A 13,662-nucleotide genomic window follows, 5' to 3' on the forward strand; every position below is an offset into this window, starting at 1 on the left:
AGAATGCCACAAACACCTTTTTAGCACAGCACAAACAGCAGACAGTGATTTCCAGTTTTTATATTATTATTAAATACCATTTTTGCAATAAATGGAGAACAACCACAAAAGGATTGTTCTGGCTGGACATTCCACTGTGTGCTGCACATTTGAGAACACCTGCAGTTCATCTTACAGCATAGCCACCACACTAAACATGTCACTGGACTCTGCAATGTTGTGATTAAGTATGACTGTTCAGACCGCTAGTCAAATGTGACAGGTCTGGATATGATGAACAAGAGTGTTCCTGATTGTACACTTTTACGCACACGCACAAGAACTCACACATAGACAAATTTAACCACATACAGAATTGTCATATAATCTGGTAGGATTTGATTTAGCTCTGTATATTAATCTGCACTGTTAATCCAGTGGTTATTCAATCATTTGTCATGACAGGGAATATCAAAACAGTTTTTAAGTAATTATTTAGTGTATCTAATTACCATTAATAAATTGCATCATCAATGTATTGCCAAATAAATAAAATGTCTATATACTGTATTTTGTTTGTGTGTGTTTCTGTTGTGTAATCACATACCACTGTATCTGCGTGCATCTACAAAATAATCACTCAGTTTTAATTTGGAGCTTTGGACTCATTTACAGCCGTTATTTCACACTGAAAAGCTTTTGGTAACCGTACAATATGTACTAATATGCACAACCAGTCTAGGTCAATGGGTAGAGGAGAGTAAGCATAAATGTGACTTGTTACACTTGCCATACATGTCACTCCAAAGCCACTTGTGTTACACAATTAGGATTGGCCAGAACATTAACATTACCCTGTATGGATCAGTCCTTTCTTTGTCTATGGGTGGGACAGTGAGAAAAATCTAATGAAATGAATTTGTTTGTCTAGTATATGAGAAAAAATGTCAATAAAGCTGACATTGACTATACACAAACAACAAATTCAAAATACAAACCTACATCAGATAGATAGACAGACAAACAAACTTTACATTACATGTGATACTAAAGGAAACAGTAGTAGGCCTATCATATCAATAGCACTGCAATGTAATAAGCCAGTGTTTAAAGTCAAGCAGGTTATAGGGTCAAGATTTCGGCCCTGACCTCAGTGGTATCATCTCTGTGCTTGCTATCAGAGCTGCACTCCTGAGAAACCTGATGTAGAGAACTTGCTGACTGTCAACACTACCGTTGCTTATCTTTCAAGACACATGTACACAATGTCCAACACAATGTTGCCCAATAAACTGAACAATTGCAGCATGGTGTCAGTGCTTTTTCTGCCCCCTAGTTAGAACTAAACAAAGCTAAGACGAACGCCGCCAAAACGCTTGGTCAACTTAGTCAGTGCTCAAAGAAAAGTAACCACTTTTCATGGATGAAGCTTTAAAGCAACTATGAGAAGTTAGTCCTCTCTGGGCGCCCTACAGATTGCAAGTAGGATTGTCTCTCATAAACAACAATGGAGGCAGGGTCCGGACTTCTGAACTTGATAGTAATTCAGTAAAGTGCCTTTCACCTTGTTCTAGCTGAGGAACCACTGAAATGACTTTAAACACATTATTCACTGTTGCATTTACAAAGTAGGTGGAGTAAAACTTTGAGAGAGATGGTTCTACTAGTTTGTTTCACTATCGGCGAAACATTGACACGGAACAGTTTTGGGACTTAAGTCACCTTCTGTGAGCTGAATGGAAGGCTACATATTGTACCTGTATATGTACAAAGTTGAACAACAACAACAACAACAACAACAAAATATACATAACCTGACTCTTGGCAGATGGTGGTTCCTCATTGTGAGCCGCCATTGTTATAGGAAGCAACAATGATACAGTATGTAGACCTCCTTGGGAAGCAACTATCGTGGCAATGGCACCAGGCGTTCCAGATTGGCTAGCCCCATTCCAGGTTGAAAAGTTTCCCAAATATCTAGACCTGTGTGTTGAAATCGTGGAGCTGTGCGGAACAACACAGATCTGACGAGAGCCAGGTTTAAATAAACAAGAGACCAGTGTTGGAACAATTGGAAGACAGGGACCCTGATACAGCTTGCCAAGGTCATGATAGGGCCCCCCCACCACCCTAGGGTGTCTCTGTACCCATATCTCCCCCCAAGACACAATAAGCGTTGAACGCTTAAGAGAGAGAGTGTGTGTGTGTGTGTGTGTGTGTGTGTGTGTGTGCTTCATCTTTTACGTATTTCAAGAGTGGAGGTTCATTTTTACAGTTTGTGTTTGTGCAACTAAGTACAAAAAAGTTGTTTGTCAAGCAATAGTGTTGTTTCATTGGGCATCACTTCATACATTACGAACAGGTGTCCTGTCAGATAAGCAATACTGTATGTTGCAATTGAGCTTTCTTCTGAATCGACCGATTTCACACTAAACTGACTTGTGACATCAACCAGACTGATGAAACTCAGGGTCATGTGACAAAGGACGGCTGTAACCAGGGCTACATAAAGCTTGTTTTAATGTCACTTTATTATGCGTCCATTGCATCTGCATCCATCTCATCACCTCACCAGCACAACTCAGCGCACTGTGGTGAGTCTGTAATTGACGCATGCGCGCGCACACACACACACACACACACACACACACACAGTCACACAAACTTTGATTGGTCTGTTACATTTAATGTAATCTGAAGAGAAAATTCAACCTTTATTGATTGGGGTGTCCTCCACTGTGGAATGCTGGATTTCACTCTATACTATGCGTAGTGTTATGAACCGGCAGTTTACTTCCCCAAATTGTACATAGTTTAAAAAAAAAGATTACTCTACATTTGACACATTTATGTGTGTTTTTAGGTGGGATGCCATGCCATGCCATCAGTCCATAAATGCTGCTTTAGTAGCCTACAGCCTTGTCAAGCATGAGAAAGGGACACTGGACCTTTACAAAAACAGTCATCAGTTTCCCTCTCCAAGTGCATCGAGAGATCATTTATTATATTACTGTCACATCAAGATTTAAATTATGCAAAAGAAAAAAACTTTGGGCCATTCAGAGCTCTGCAGACATTGTTAGCGACAGTTTGTATCACAGACTAGGAGGCAACATTGCTGTCTGATTGTTCTGAGCTGAAGAGAAGCCTGTAGGCCTATCCTAAGTGAGTTAGTCACTGTTTAACTAGCCATGCGTGAAGACAGGGTCTTAAGGGTCTTCAGATAGAGTGTGTGAGAATAATTTCATGTGTTTGATTAAGTTGGATATGAAGAATTGCTTGCAGATGAAGGTATGGCCTATAGCCTATAATGTTCACTCAACAGGAGTGTGGAGTTGTTAAAAAATGTATTGGTAATTAGTTGGTCAGCCAGGAGTTAAAGCCATCAGTGCTGCACATGTTTTTGTTTGCTTGTTTGTTTATTTGTGAGTCAAACAAATTCAGTGAGGCTGATGCTTGTTTACACACCATTAGAAAATGATTCGGTCACCCTGAAGAATTCACTGTGCGCAAATGAACTACTCAGCTAGGAAACAAAGCGCTCCCTGTTCTGTGTAGGTGAAGTAATTTGACTCCTCCTCCCTGTTTTCGCTGGACTCGAGGTGTATGTGTCGTGGGTTTGTTTGGAGTGTTCATGAAACCCCTAGTAGTCTCCGAGGAGACCGCCTTGAAAGAAATTTACTGGCGTCTGGGATGCTGGTAAAAGGAGGAGGGAGACGCTGACTGATAGGATCGGGAAATGGTTGTTTGAACAGCTTAGTCTACATGGCTGGCGCATACCTTTCCTGTGAGTGTAAAGGCCGTTTCGGTCGCTTCCTGATAAGTGCGCACCTGACCGCGGAAATGTACATGATATTCTAATATAGCCTAGGCCTATTGTATATTTTAGAACAGGATCTCTCTTTGAGGAAAAGGGTCGTTTGCACCTTAAACGGACTTCGGCGCGTCAAGAAAGTGGAGAGGCACTTCAAAATTTACGGTGAGTAGGCCTAATGTTTTGCTCAACCTTCTCTTTCACGATTGCTTATATGACTGGGACTATTTATGATATTAAAGGCAACAGTGCTTTCTGTTGGGCACATCTAAAATTAGGCTATTTGAAACATTTGAATCGGCAGATTGATTATTAGTAGGCCTAAGCTACGGCTATGTTTATGTCCACGCAACACACGTGTTTTTGTTGTTGTTGGGCAGACCAGTTTGACAGAGGTGAATAAAACCTGCGAAGTTTCAGAGACGCGAAGTGCCGTAATGCATTATGCCTCCACGCAAGCACGCGCGTGTGACTGGAATTGAATTTTAATTAGATCATGATAGGCCTACATTTTGTATTTTTATGTTTCATGTTGCCTGATTTAAAATAGGTTTTGCCTGTATGTAGGCTAGGCCTACCTATCCATTAACCCACCCAGGCCCCGCAGGGGTTGGACAATGAAACACCTGTAATTTTAGTGTGGGAAGTTTCATGGATAAACGGACCAGCCTGGTGGCCAAACTTCATTAATTGCATATTGCACCAGTAAGAGCAGAGTGTTGTTCAATTAACAGGGTACGAGCAGTTTTGCTCAAAATATTTGTAATGCACACAACATTATGGGTGACATATCAGAGTTCCAAAAAGGAGAAATTCTTGGTGCACGTGTTGCTGGTGCATCTTTGACCAAGACGGGATCTTGATGATGTTAAGTCGTAAAGTCTGCATACCACTTAGAGGGGTGAACCTCATCCAACAGGATTAAATGTGGACGGAAGAGGAAGCTTTCTGTAAGGGATGTAGTAGTAGTAGTATATATGAATTATATTTTCAGATTTCTACTTATGGGGAATAAATAAGTAAACATGACTGGAAAAAAAACCCTGTGCATCCCTTCCTTTGATACAGTTACTACAGCATTTAACATGTTTGTGATGCCACATGCCAAACAGCTTTCTAACCGTGGTGCTTGTAGTGTAGGCCTATGTGGTAAAAAGGGTTCTTGTCTGTGATATCCAGTTCCTGTCACAGTTTTCTTTTTACAGTCTAAGTGCCTCCTCAAATGTTGGTTGCAATACATACGGAATTGACAAGTGGAACTTGACAGGCACAATTCCCTGAAATACAAAAGTGTAATATTTGTAAAATTATGTTAAGTTTGTTTTTAATATTGTTTAGGAAGGCAAATTTGAGATCACTAGTTGATAATCTGACATAATATATTAGGTCTATATGGTTGTTCCACTTTTCCATTATATTCTGAATATTCTCTCAAAATGTATACAATTTGAATTTCAAATTATATATTTTTTCTACTGAACAGAGTAATTAATTTACACATTTAGTAGCCTGCCTTTTATTATTTTTGTTGTTGTAGATGGCGAGAACCCTGTTTTCTGTCATGGGAGTGATTCTCCTGTGTACCCTTACTCATCAGAAACAGCCACCAATGGTAAGGACGGCAATCTGTCTTAAACTTTCACACTATACACTGTATACATTATTACATAGCTGTTGTTATTTGTTTAATCATATTGGAACTAAATTTAATCCCTTCAGATACAAAAACAAACACTGGTTGCACAAGGTAAAACATTTTGTTTTTTTTTATTTTATTAATTAATTTTAATTATTATTATTATTTCAGTAGTTTGGTGGTTAGTTTATTTGAAACGATTGTGTTCTGTAATTCACTCTTTGTCTGTGCATTTTCAGGTGAAGACTGTACAAAGATCAAAGTCTCCATACCCAATGCCAAAAGTGGTGTTTACGTCGTACAGCCCAAAGGAGTTCAGAAACCTTTCAAGGTGCAAAAGGATTTGTTTGTAATGTTGTTGAGATGTGCAGGTGGACACATTTATGGTGCCGCTAACTCATATATTAATAGATGGACACACAATCACCAGACAGTCGTGACCCAATCATCACAATTGGCATCAAATAACTCACATTTTCAGTACTCCGTATTTGAACAGCACACTGTGTATTTCCTGCCTGGGGACCGCAGATGTAAATTGGATAGCTCTGTGACAATGCATATTTTTATTGGACATTAAAACTGAAAACTGAAAGTGAATCCAGAATGCTGTGAGAAATGCATAGATAATGGCTGATGAAAACAGGTAGGGATATACAACACTTTTTGTGGAGAAAAGAGGTAAATGTTAAACATATTGTCATGCTCCCTCTCTACAGGTGTACTGTGAGATGTTGGCGGATGGAGGATGGACCGTGTTTCAGAGACGCACAGGGGGCAAAGTGTCCTTCAGAAGAAAATGGACAGAGTACAAACAGGGATTTGGATACCTCAAAAGTTAGGCCTTTTTTAAACCGCTCTTTTTGAGCACCTCAAATGTAATGCCTTTTTTAAACCGCTCTTTTTGGGCACCTAAAATGTAAGGCCTTTTTAAGACTACTCCAAAGTGAGGCCTTTTTAGAATGCTCCCTTTGGACACCTCAAAAGTAAGGCCTTTTTAGACTGCTCCCTTTGGCCACCTCAAAAGTAAGGCCTTTTTACAAGGCTGTCAGGAGCGGTCTGACTTGTCTTTAAAGAGTCGCTTAGTCCTTCAACTGACCAGACCTAGTAGTCCAGCCTACACTATACTATTCTGTAAACTTACTGGCAAAAACATTTAGGGTATGTGTATAAGCTCTTCCATATGTGTAAATACAGTATGCATACGGTGTCTAGTATGTACAGTAGGCCTATGTAGAGTAGAGTAGAGTAGAGAGTAGAGTAGAGTGGAGCAGAGTAGAGTACTTTTATTAATCCCGAAGGAAATTAAGGTGTCTGTCAGCTTACATAAATACACAAATACAAAACATACACAAAGACATTATAATAACAAGACAATAATAAGACATATAATTGAACATTACAGTAAAAGTATATCTATATATGTAAAGTATATGTACTGTATTGAGATGTTTGCGATCCTCTTTAGAGAGCCTGTGACCCATTTGGGTATGTTTTTGGAAGGTAGAAGAGGAGATGATTACTCCAGTCCACCTCCCCACCACCGCATTACTGATAATATCTTTGTGTTTTTGTTTGTTTTGATTCCTACCATTCCCTTAACCTCACCAAATTAACGCCTGCCTAACAGACTTGACTGGTTTGTGATTTCAGAGGATTTCTGGTTAGGTCTGGCCAAGGTGTGGGCTCTGACCAAAGGCAAGCAGCTGACTTCTGTCCTCAGGGTGGACGTGTGGGACTTTGAAGGGGGCTCTGCTTTCGCGGAGTACCAGAACTTTAGGATCGGGGGTGAACGGGCAGCTTACAAACTCAGCGTTGGAACTTACAATGGCACCGCAGGTTTGTGAACTTAAGTGAACATACTGGGATAATGTCAGTAGTAATTTGTTGCTTGGGAGAAGATCAATACAATTCTTGCTACTTATCAATTTCTCCGGTATCCTTCTTCAAGCAACAGTTACAGTTTTTCCCCTCATGATGCTAATTGACTACGTCACACCTGAGAAAACCCCACCCAGCCATCATGATTGGTCCATTTTCTTCCAAATTTGCTAACCTTCTAAAGTGACCGGTTGTCGGCCAAATTGCATTTCACTGTGTTCAGAAGTTTACTTCTGCCCAAATGTTTGTCCATTCTACATGGGAAGGAGAGCTGAACTTTCTGAATTAGCTGGTGAGATGTTAACACTTTCTCAATGTACTTAAAATTACCGTTAGATGGTAACACTTTCTATGAAGCCCATATCTATAGCGCATTATGAGCACATTTATAACACATTATAATGCACATTATAATTACTTACAACACATTACGACTACACCGATGATGTTTCATGATGCTTTATGTTAACAGTAATGAATAACCATGAATCTAGCTTATAATACTTTATAAATCCAAGGGTAATACGAGTGCTCATGACTGGATATAAACTACAGGCTGCCTGATGGGGCTTACAGTACATTATGATGCATTATAGATGTGCATTATACAGTGCATTATAGATGCATCCATATGAACTTCACTTTACTTAGAGCACACATTGACGACTTATGATCTCACATGAAACATTATAGCATCGTATGAGCCCTTATGACAGTTTATCATCCAGGTCTGTGCATAGAGGGGTATAGGTACTCATAATGTACTATAAGCCCCATCAGGCAGCCTGTTGTTTATAGCCAGTCATGAGCATGCATGACACCCTTGGATTTATAAAGCATTATAAGCTAGATTCATAGTTATTCATAACTGTTAATATAAAGCATCATGAAGCATTATGAGTGTAGTCATAATACGTTGTAAGTAATTATAATGTGCATTATAATTTGTTATAAATGCGCTTATAATGTTGGCTTTAAGTAAAGTGTTACCAGTTAGATTCCTACTCACCAAACCCTCAGAATTGTTCACACGTCCCGATGCAGATTTTTTTTAGTTTATCTGACTCCAATTTTTGCGCATCCAAAGATCATGTCGGGCTCAACAATGTAAAAGTATAACTTTTCCCTCGAGTTTATTCCTAGCCAACGACAGCCAGGAGTGGGCATTTGAAACAGAAACAGTATTAACTTAAGACACAGGAAAGGGAACTGGCATGATACAGATGAGGAAATGCAAATGAATGAATGTTATACTGTATATGACAATTTAATTATCAACTACAAGGTAACATTACATTTAACTCAAGGCTACTGTAGGTTACATAGGGTACAATGTAATCAAAGACATTTTAGTCAACCTCAGAATGTTTAGGAGAAGGGTCTCAAAGAGGGGCTCATTATCATAGCCCTGGCCTTTTGTTTCAGAGGGCCAGTGACACCGCAGGGGTTTGGGCCACCACACCTACAGTGGAATGGGAGTGTCCTTCTAAGTCAACTTTTACCAGATAACAGCAACAGTAACAGCAATAATGTCAGTTCTGGGTCATTCAACAATCTCATATCTTACATGATGGAGGTGAAAAAAGTGAAATGAAAGCCCAACTGGGAAACTCCAACTCCCATTGTCATTGTGACTCCACACTCCACAGCACACTGCACACAACAAAATTACATTTATGCCTCACCCGTGCAGGGGGGCAGCCCCCAATTGCGTCCCAACGGAGCAGTTCAGCGGTACGGTAGGGTCCCTCATTTATGGAGGATGGGGGAGAGCACTGGTTAATTACTCCCCCCACCAACCTGGCGGGTCGGGAGTCGAATCGGCAACCTTTGGGATACAAGTTTGACGCCCTAACCACTAACGCATGACTTCCTTTAGGTGTAGGGAGAGGTAAGGGTGGGATTTGAACTTGCAACCTTTTGATCTTAAGACCACCTCCCTAGCCATTAGGCCATGGATGTCATTCTGCTGTTATATCTCCGATTATAGAAAGAAAGTTATTTTGATCTAAACTAACCCTTGCTTACATTGAGCCATCTTGTGAACCATGGCACCTAGAGTTGGCATAGGGATAGTGGTTTTCACCTACCGAAAGCTGCCAATCTCCCTTTTTAAACAAGATATGTGTCTGTAGTGGGTCTATTACAAAATATTCTGTGGCTCAAAAATTGTCTAGATTGCTGGCAAATTTACCGCCAATTTCCGAAAACAGCATGGCATTCAATGTGTTAAGATCACCTCCTTAACCACGACTGCTGCACATATATCTGGTGAGAGCCAGGTTACTGGTAACGCATGTGATGTCTGGCTGAAACCCTGCTTTGTCTTCCTCACATGGAACAGGCGACGCCATACGTGGAGCCTACAAGGCGAGGCCTTCAATTGACCAGAACGGCTTTGGCTTCAGCACCCACGACCGGGACAACGACGGCTGTGACCCCTGCATCTTCGGGGACATCGCCGAGAATCAGTGCACCTTCTCGGAGGGAGGAGGTGGCTGGTGGTACAGCCGCTGCGGATCGGCCAGCCTGCACGGCGACTGGCACCCAGCCGGGGACAACATCGGTTGGGCCTCGGGCCTGCACTGGGACACTTGGAAGGGCCCGGCACCATATTCCCTTCAAGCCACTCGAATGATGATCAAGTCTATGTAAGACCAACACAGGACCCGTAATGCCTCCCTACGAGCCCCCAGAAATATGATCAAGTCCACGTGAGACAACCAGTGACGGGCAGCATGGATTCATTAGTTACGTATATACACAATCCAATGCCCCATACTGTACTCCAAATAGCCTGGTTGTACCTGTCCCAGTTCCACCAGGTGAGCGTTGCCTGGTTGAATTGGACGGTAACACCAGGACGTTTGGAATACAGCATGTGGCCCTGGATTGTAAACTAATAAATCCACGTTGCCCATCACTGGAGACCACCACCACAGCCAGACAGTCATTTGACCTCCAAGTGATGGGGAAACAATCACAAACAAATGACCAGGCGGGTATTCCAAGAACACGGTTAAATGATAAACCTGGCAAAGTTCGCTTAGGTTACACAAAGTGGCCAACCTGCTAATAGATAGCCCACAGGTGTATCGCATTGTCACCAATTGATTGCAGCAATACGCTTGGGAAAATTGGCAACAATCTGACTTGAGTCATTAGCTCTAATACAAAGGAGGGGTCTTCACAGTATTTGATGTTCATACCTGTGTTAATCTGGTTTATTATATGGTTGTGACGTCATCTGTCGAATGCTCCATTCATTTCAACGGGGCTCCCCAACGTTCGGACGTCTGTTATTTTTCGATAACGGACGGGTTGGTCTATAACAGACCGCTGTCAATGGCAACAAGACTTTTCACTGCTAAAGCGACTTTTCAACAAGACTCTAATCAGCTGCTGTGATAGACAGCACCCGTTGTCCTGGCTACCGCTGTCAATGGCAACAATACGTTCACTGCTAAAGCCACTGGCTTGTATACAAGTCAGTGGCTAAAGCGAATGTTTCATATCACTCCGCAGGGGGTCCGGTCTTGTCACTCTAATCAGCTGCTGTGATAGATAACACCTGTTGTCCTGGCTACCTAGCTGTTGCCTAGCGGTGTTCCACAACGGCACTGTTTTGTTTTAAATAGGTCTAAAGAAATGTCCCCGCCATGTGTGAATCATTTAAGTATATCCATATAATAAGCGGGTTAACTTTCGGCGAGTCGGTCGCTTTGTGGAATAGCAGCACTTCAGAGAGAACAAGACCCCTCCGCTCCGCGTCGGGGTCTAAAGATTCTCTCTGTCGTGCTGCTATTCCACGGTAGCGACCTTCTCGCCGAACGTTAACCCTTACTTACTACTAAGATAGGTACTTGAATACCCCACTGTTTTTTTTTTAAAGAAGACTTTATGAAGGACTTAAATCTGTAAAATGAATGTGGCATCCTAAAATTTACATAACTATATTTCATGTAGGCCTACTGTGAGGAGCTATACACAAATGCTTCATTGTTTTTAATGATATGTTTTCATTTAAAATTAAACTTTGCAATCTGATTGAAAATCTTGTGCTTTCAGACAGACTGTCCAGATAAAGAAACTGCCCGATACATTTCAAATACATAGCCTACATATTACATATTGTATGTAGAGAAGGGGAGGTGAAATCACTTCATCTAGTCCCCATGGTACAATACATGACAACAGAGAACCTGGGGTGCATTTCTCGAAACCGCCATTGCTAGTTTCCTCATCAACTTCTAAGAAACTACAGAATCATTTCTGGAATGCATTGTCCAGAAGTTCACATGTTCCAATGTTTACAACTTTGTTAGTCCAATGCTTAGTTCAACAACACAGTCGTTTCACTTCGACTTTTGCTGTTTTGAAAGTAGGTCACTCAGCACCCCATCAACAAAAAACAGTTTGTGCACAAATGTCAATTCTGCCTGTACAACAGAGCAGATTTCCAACCATTTGTGAGTCATTTGGATGTTGACGGGGTGATGAGTGACCTACTTTCAGAAAGTAAAAAAAAAACTACTTGTGCACAAACATTAATTTTGCCTGCACCAACGTGCACACAATCAAAGCACAAACAATTCCAACCCTTTTTGAGTCATTTGGATTTTGATAGGATGCTGTGTGACTTACTTTTCAAAAAAGTAAAAGTTAAATAGCCTAACATAAAAACAGATTGTGGACAAAATTTTACCTGCACAAGCAAAGCATGAACAATTCCAACCATTTTTGCGACATTGGGATTTTGGTGGGGTGATGCGTAAACCTACTTTCAATAAAGTAAAAGTTGAATATCTTAAAAACGGCTTGCCCTTGTTTTAGTACATTTCTTGCCCTTTTTCAAAAATAAATAACCAACATACTATATTGAATTATTAGGGGCAAAAATGAACGTGGACACATTCCAATATGAAGCAGAAATAATGTTACTGATCCGGTCCACTTCAGATCAAATCCATAATGAGTTTGATACCCCTGGTCAGAGTTTCCTCATAACATAGCATGGGGTGGGGTAGGGTAGCCTACCTATAAAGTGAAAAGGAGGTCTAAAGATGATGATAAACAGGGCACATTTTTGAGCAATGTATATGGGCACCAGTACAACACAAAGACTGCTTATCACATATTTTTATCAAGAATACTTGTATTGGCAGCAAACACAATTATCTTGTTTTTTTTTATATTGACTGAACAATGTTATTCGTAATACACATTTGTGCCACATTTTGCCTTTATCGTTTAAAGGACACGTTCAGTCAATTTCAATATGCTGTTGTATTGCTCATGCTACCCTTGATTTGTCAGTACCTGGTGATGCCACATTTTTTGGCTAAGCCCTTTCCGAGATATGAGCTATTCTAATGAGGGCAGCGTTTGTTTACATTTAAAAAAAAAAAAAAGAACATAGGCCTACTCCAAATATTTTCCCAAAAGGTACCGCTGTTTGCTAGTTGTCTGCTGATGTTGTATAACCTTTCGGATGTTTTTGGGAATAAATAAAAAAAAAAAATTGAAATGTAAACAAAGCGCTGCCCCCATTACAATGACCAAGATCTCGGAAAAGACTGAAGAAGAAGAAAAAAAAACCTCAGGTACTGACAAGTACAGGGTACTGTGATCATTACAACTGCATGTTGAAATTGACTGATCTGGGCCTCGTTTCCGAAAAGGCCTTAAGTACTACTTAACGCTACGTGCTACTTAAGTTCACACGTAACACCATCGTAGAGCTCACGGAGCGTTTCCCAAAGCCAACTTAGCTAAGAACCATCGCAGGTTGACACGTAACTCTAAGAGCAATCCACGAGTGGTCTAGAGTAGTCTTAACGCGCTAAGATTGATCGTAGCGGCATGGCACAGTGGAGACACCCACAGGATATGAAGGGAAAAGAAGAAACCTGCGCATAAGATTGCTGTTTTAAGACGCGAGTGGCATGGCACAGTGGAGACACCCATAGGAAAAGAGGAAACTTGCACTTCAAGTTGATGTTTTAAGACGGGAGTGTAAATATCATGGCAGCACAGTTGACACTGCAACGAAAATATGAAGGTAACATTAATTGTGGATGTGTAGGCCTATAATAAAAGCAATGTGTTTGGAAATATGTTACAGGTAGTAAAATAGTTCGACTGTGTTTGATAAACCTGGGCATAATTAAACTGTGATAAATCATAATTTGTGTGGGTGCTTCATGAACAAGAACAAGGCAAAATGAATAAGGGGCTTCGGAAACCAGAGACAAGAGTGTTGATGAGTGGTGATGAAACTTTATTTGTTTTATATGTTTTTAAAGAAAAATGGTCAGCGAGTTGTTGCACCCTCTTTCATTTTCAAGTAGCC

The 13,662-nt window shown here is 40.8% G+C and overlaps 1 protein-coding gene across 1 annotated transcript; it reads left to right on the forward strand.

Moving 5' to 3' along the window:
- The first annotated feature begins 3,575 nt into the window (after nt 1-3,575).
- On the forward strand, nt 3,576-10,534 carry LOC134464022 (angiopoietin-related protein 5-like). Its single transcript, XM_063217462.1, has 8 exons — nt 3,576-3,766; nt 3,869-3,958; nt 5,331-5,405; nt 5,513-5,540; nt 5,669-5,760; nt 6,149-6,266; nt 7,083-7,268; nt 9,655-10,534. Exons 3-8 carry the CDS (start codon nt 5,331-5,333, stop codon nt 9,963-9,965), a joined length of 810 nt encoding a protein of 269 aa, XP_063073532.1. The 5' UTR covers nt 3,576-3,766; nt 3,869-3,958; the 3' UTR covers nt 9,966-10,534.
- The last annotated feature ends 3,128 nt before the right edge of the window (nt 10,535-13,662 follow it).

The sequence above is a fragment of the Engraulis encrasicolus genome, chromosome 15, assembly GCF_034702125.1.
Source record: "Engraulis encrasicolus isolate BLACKSEA-1 chromosome 15, IST_EnEncr_1.0, whole genome shotgun sequence".
Classification (NCBI taxonomy): Eukaryota; Metazoa; Chordata; class Actinopteri; order Clupeiformes; family Engraulidae; genus Engraulis; species Engraulis encrasicolus.

Coding starts and splice junctions, on each gene's coding strand:
- LOC134464022 (XM_063217462.1), top strand. CDS start 5,331: ATGGCGAGAACCCTGTTTTCTGTCATGGGAGTGATTCTCCTGTGTACC. Junction 5,761..6,148: donor GAGTTCAGAAACCTTTCAAG/GTGCAAAAGGAT, acceptor CCCTCTCTACAG/GTGTACTGTGAGATGTTGGC. Junction 6,267..7,082: donor GGGATTTGGATACCTCAAAA/GTTAGGCCTTTT, acceptor TTGTGATTTCAG/AGGATTTCTGGTTAGGTCTG.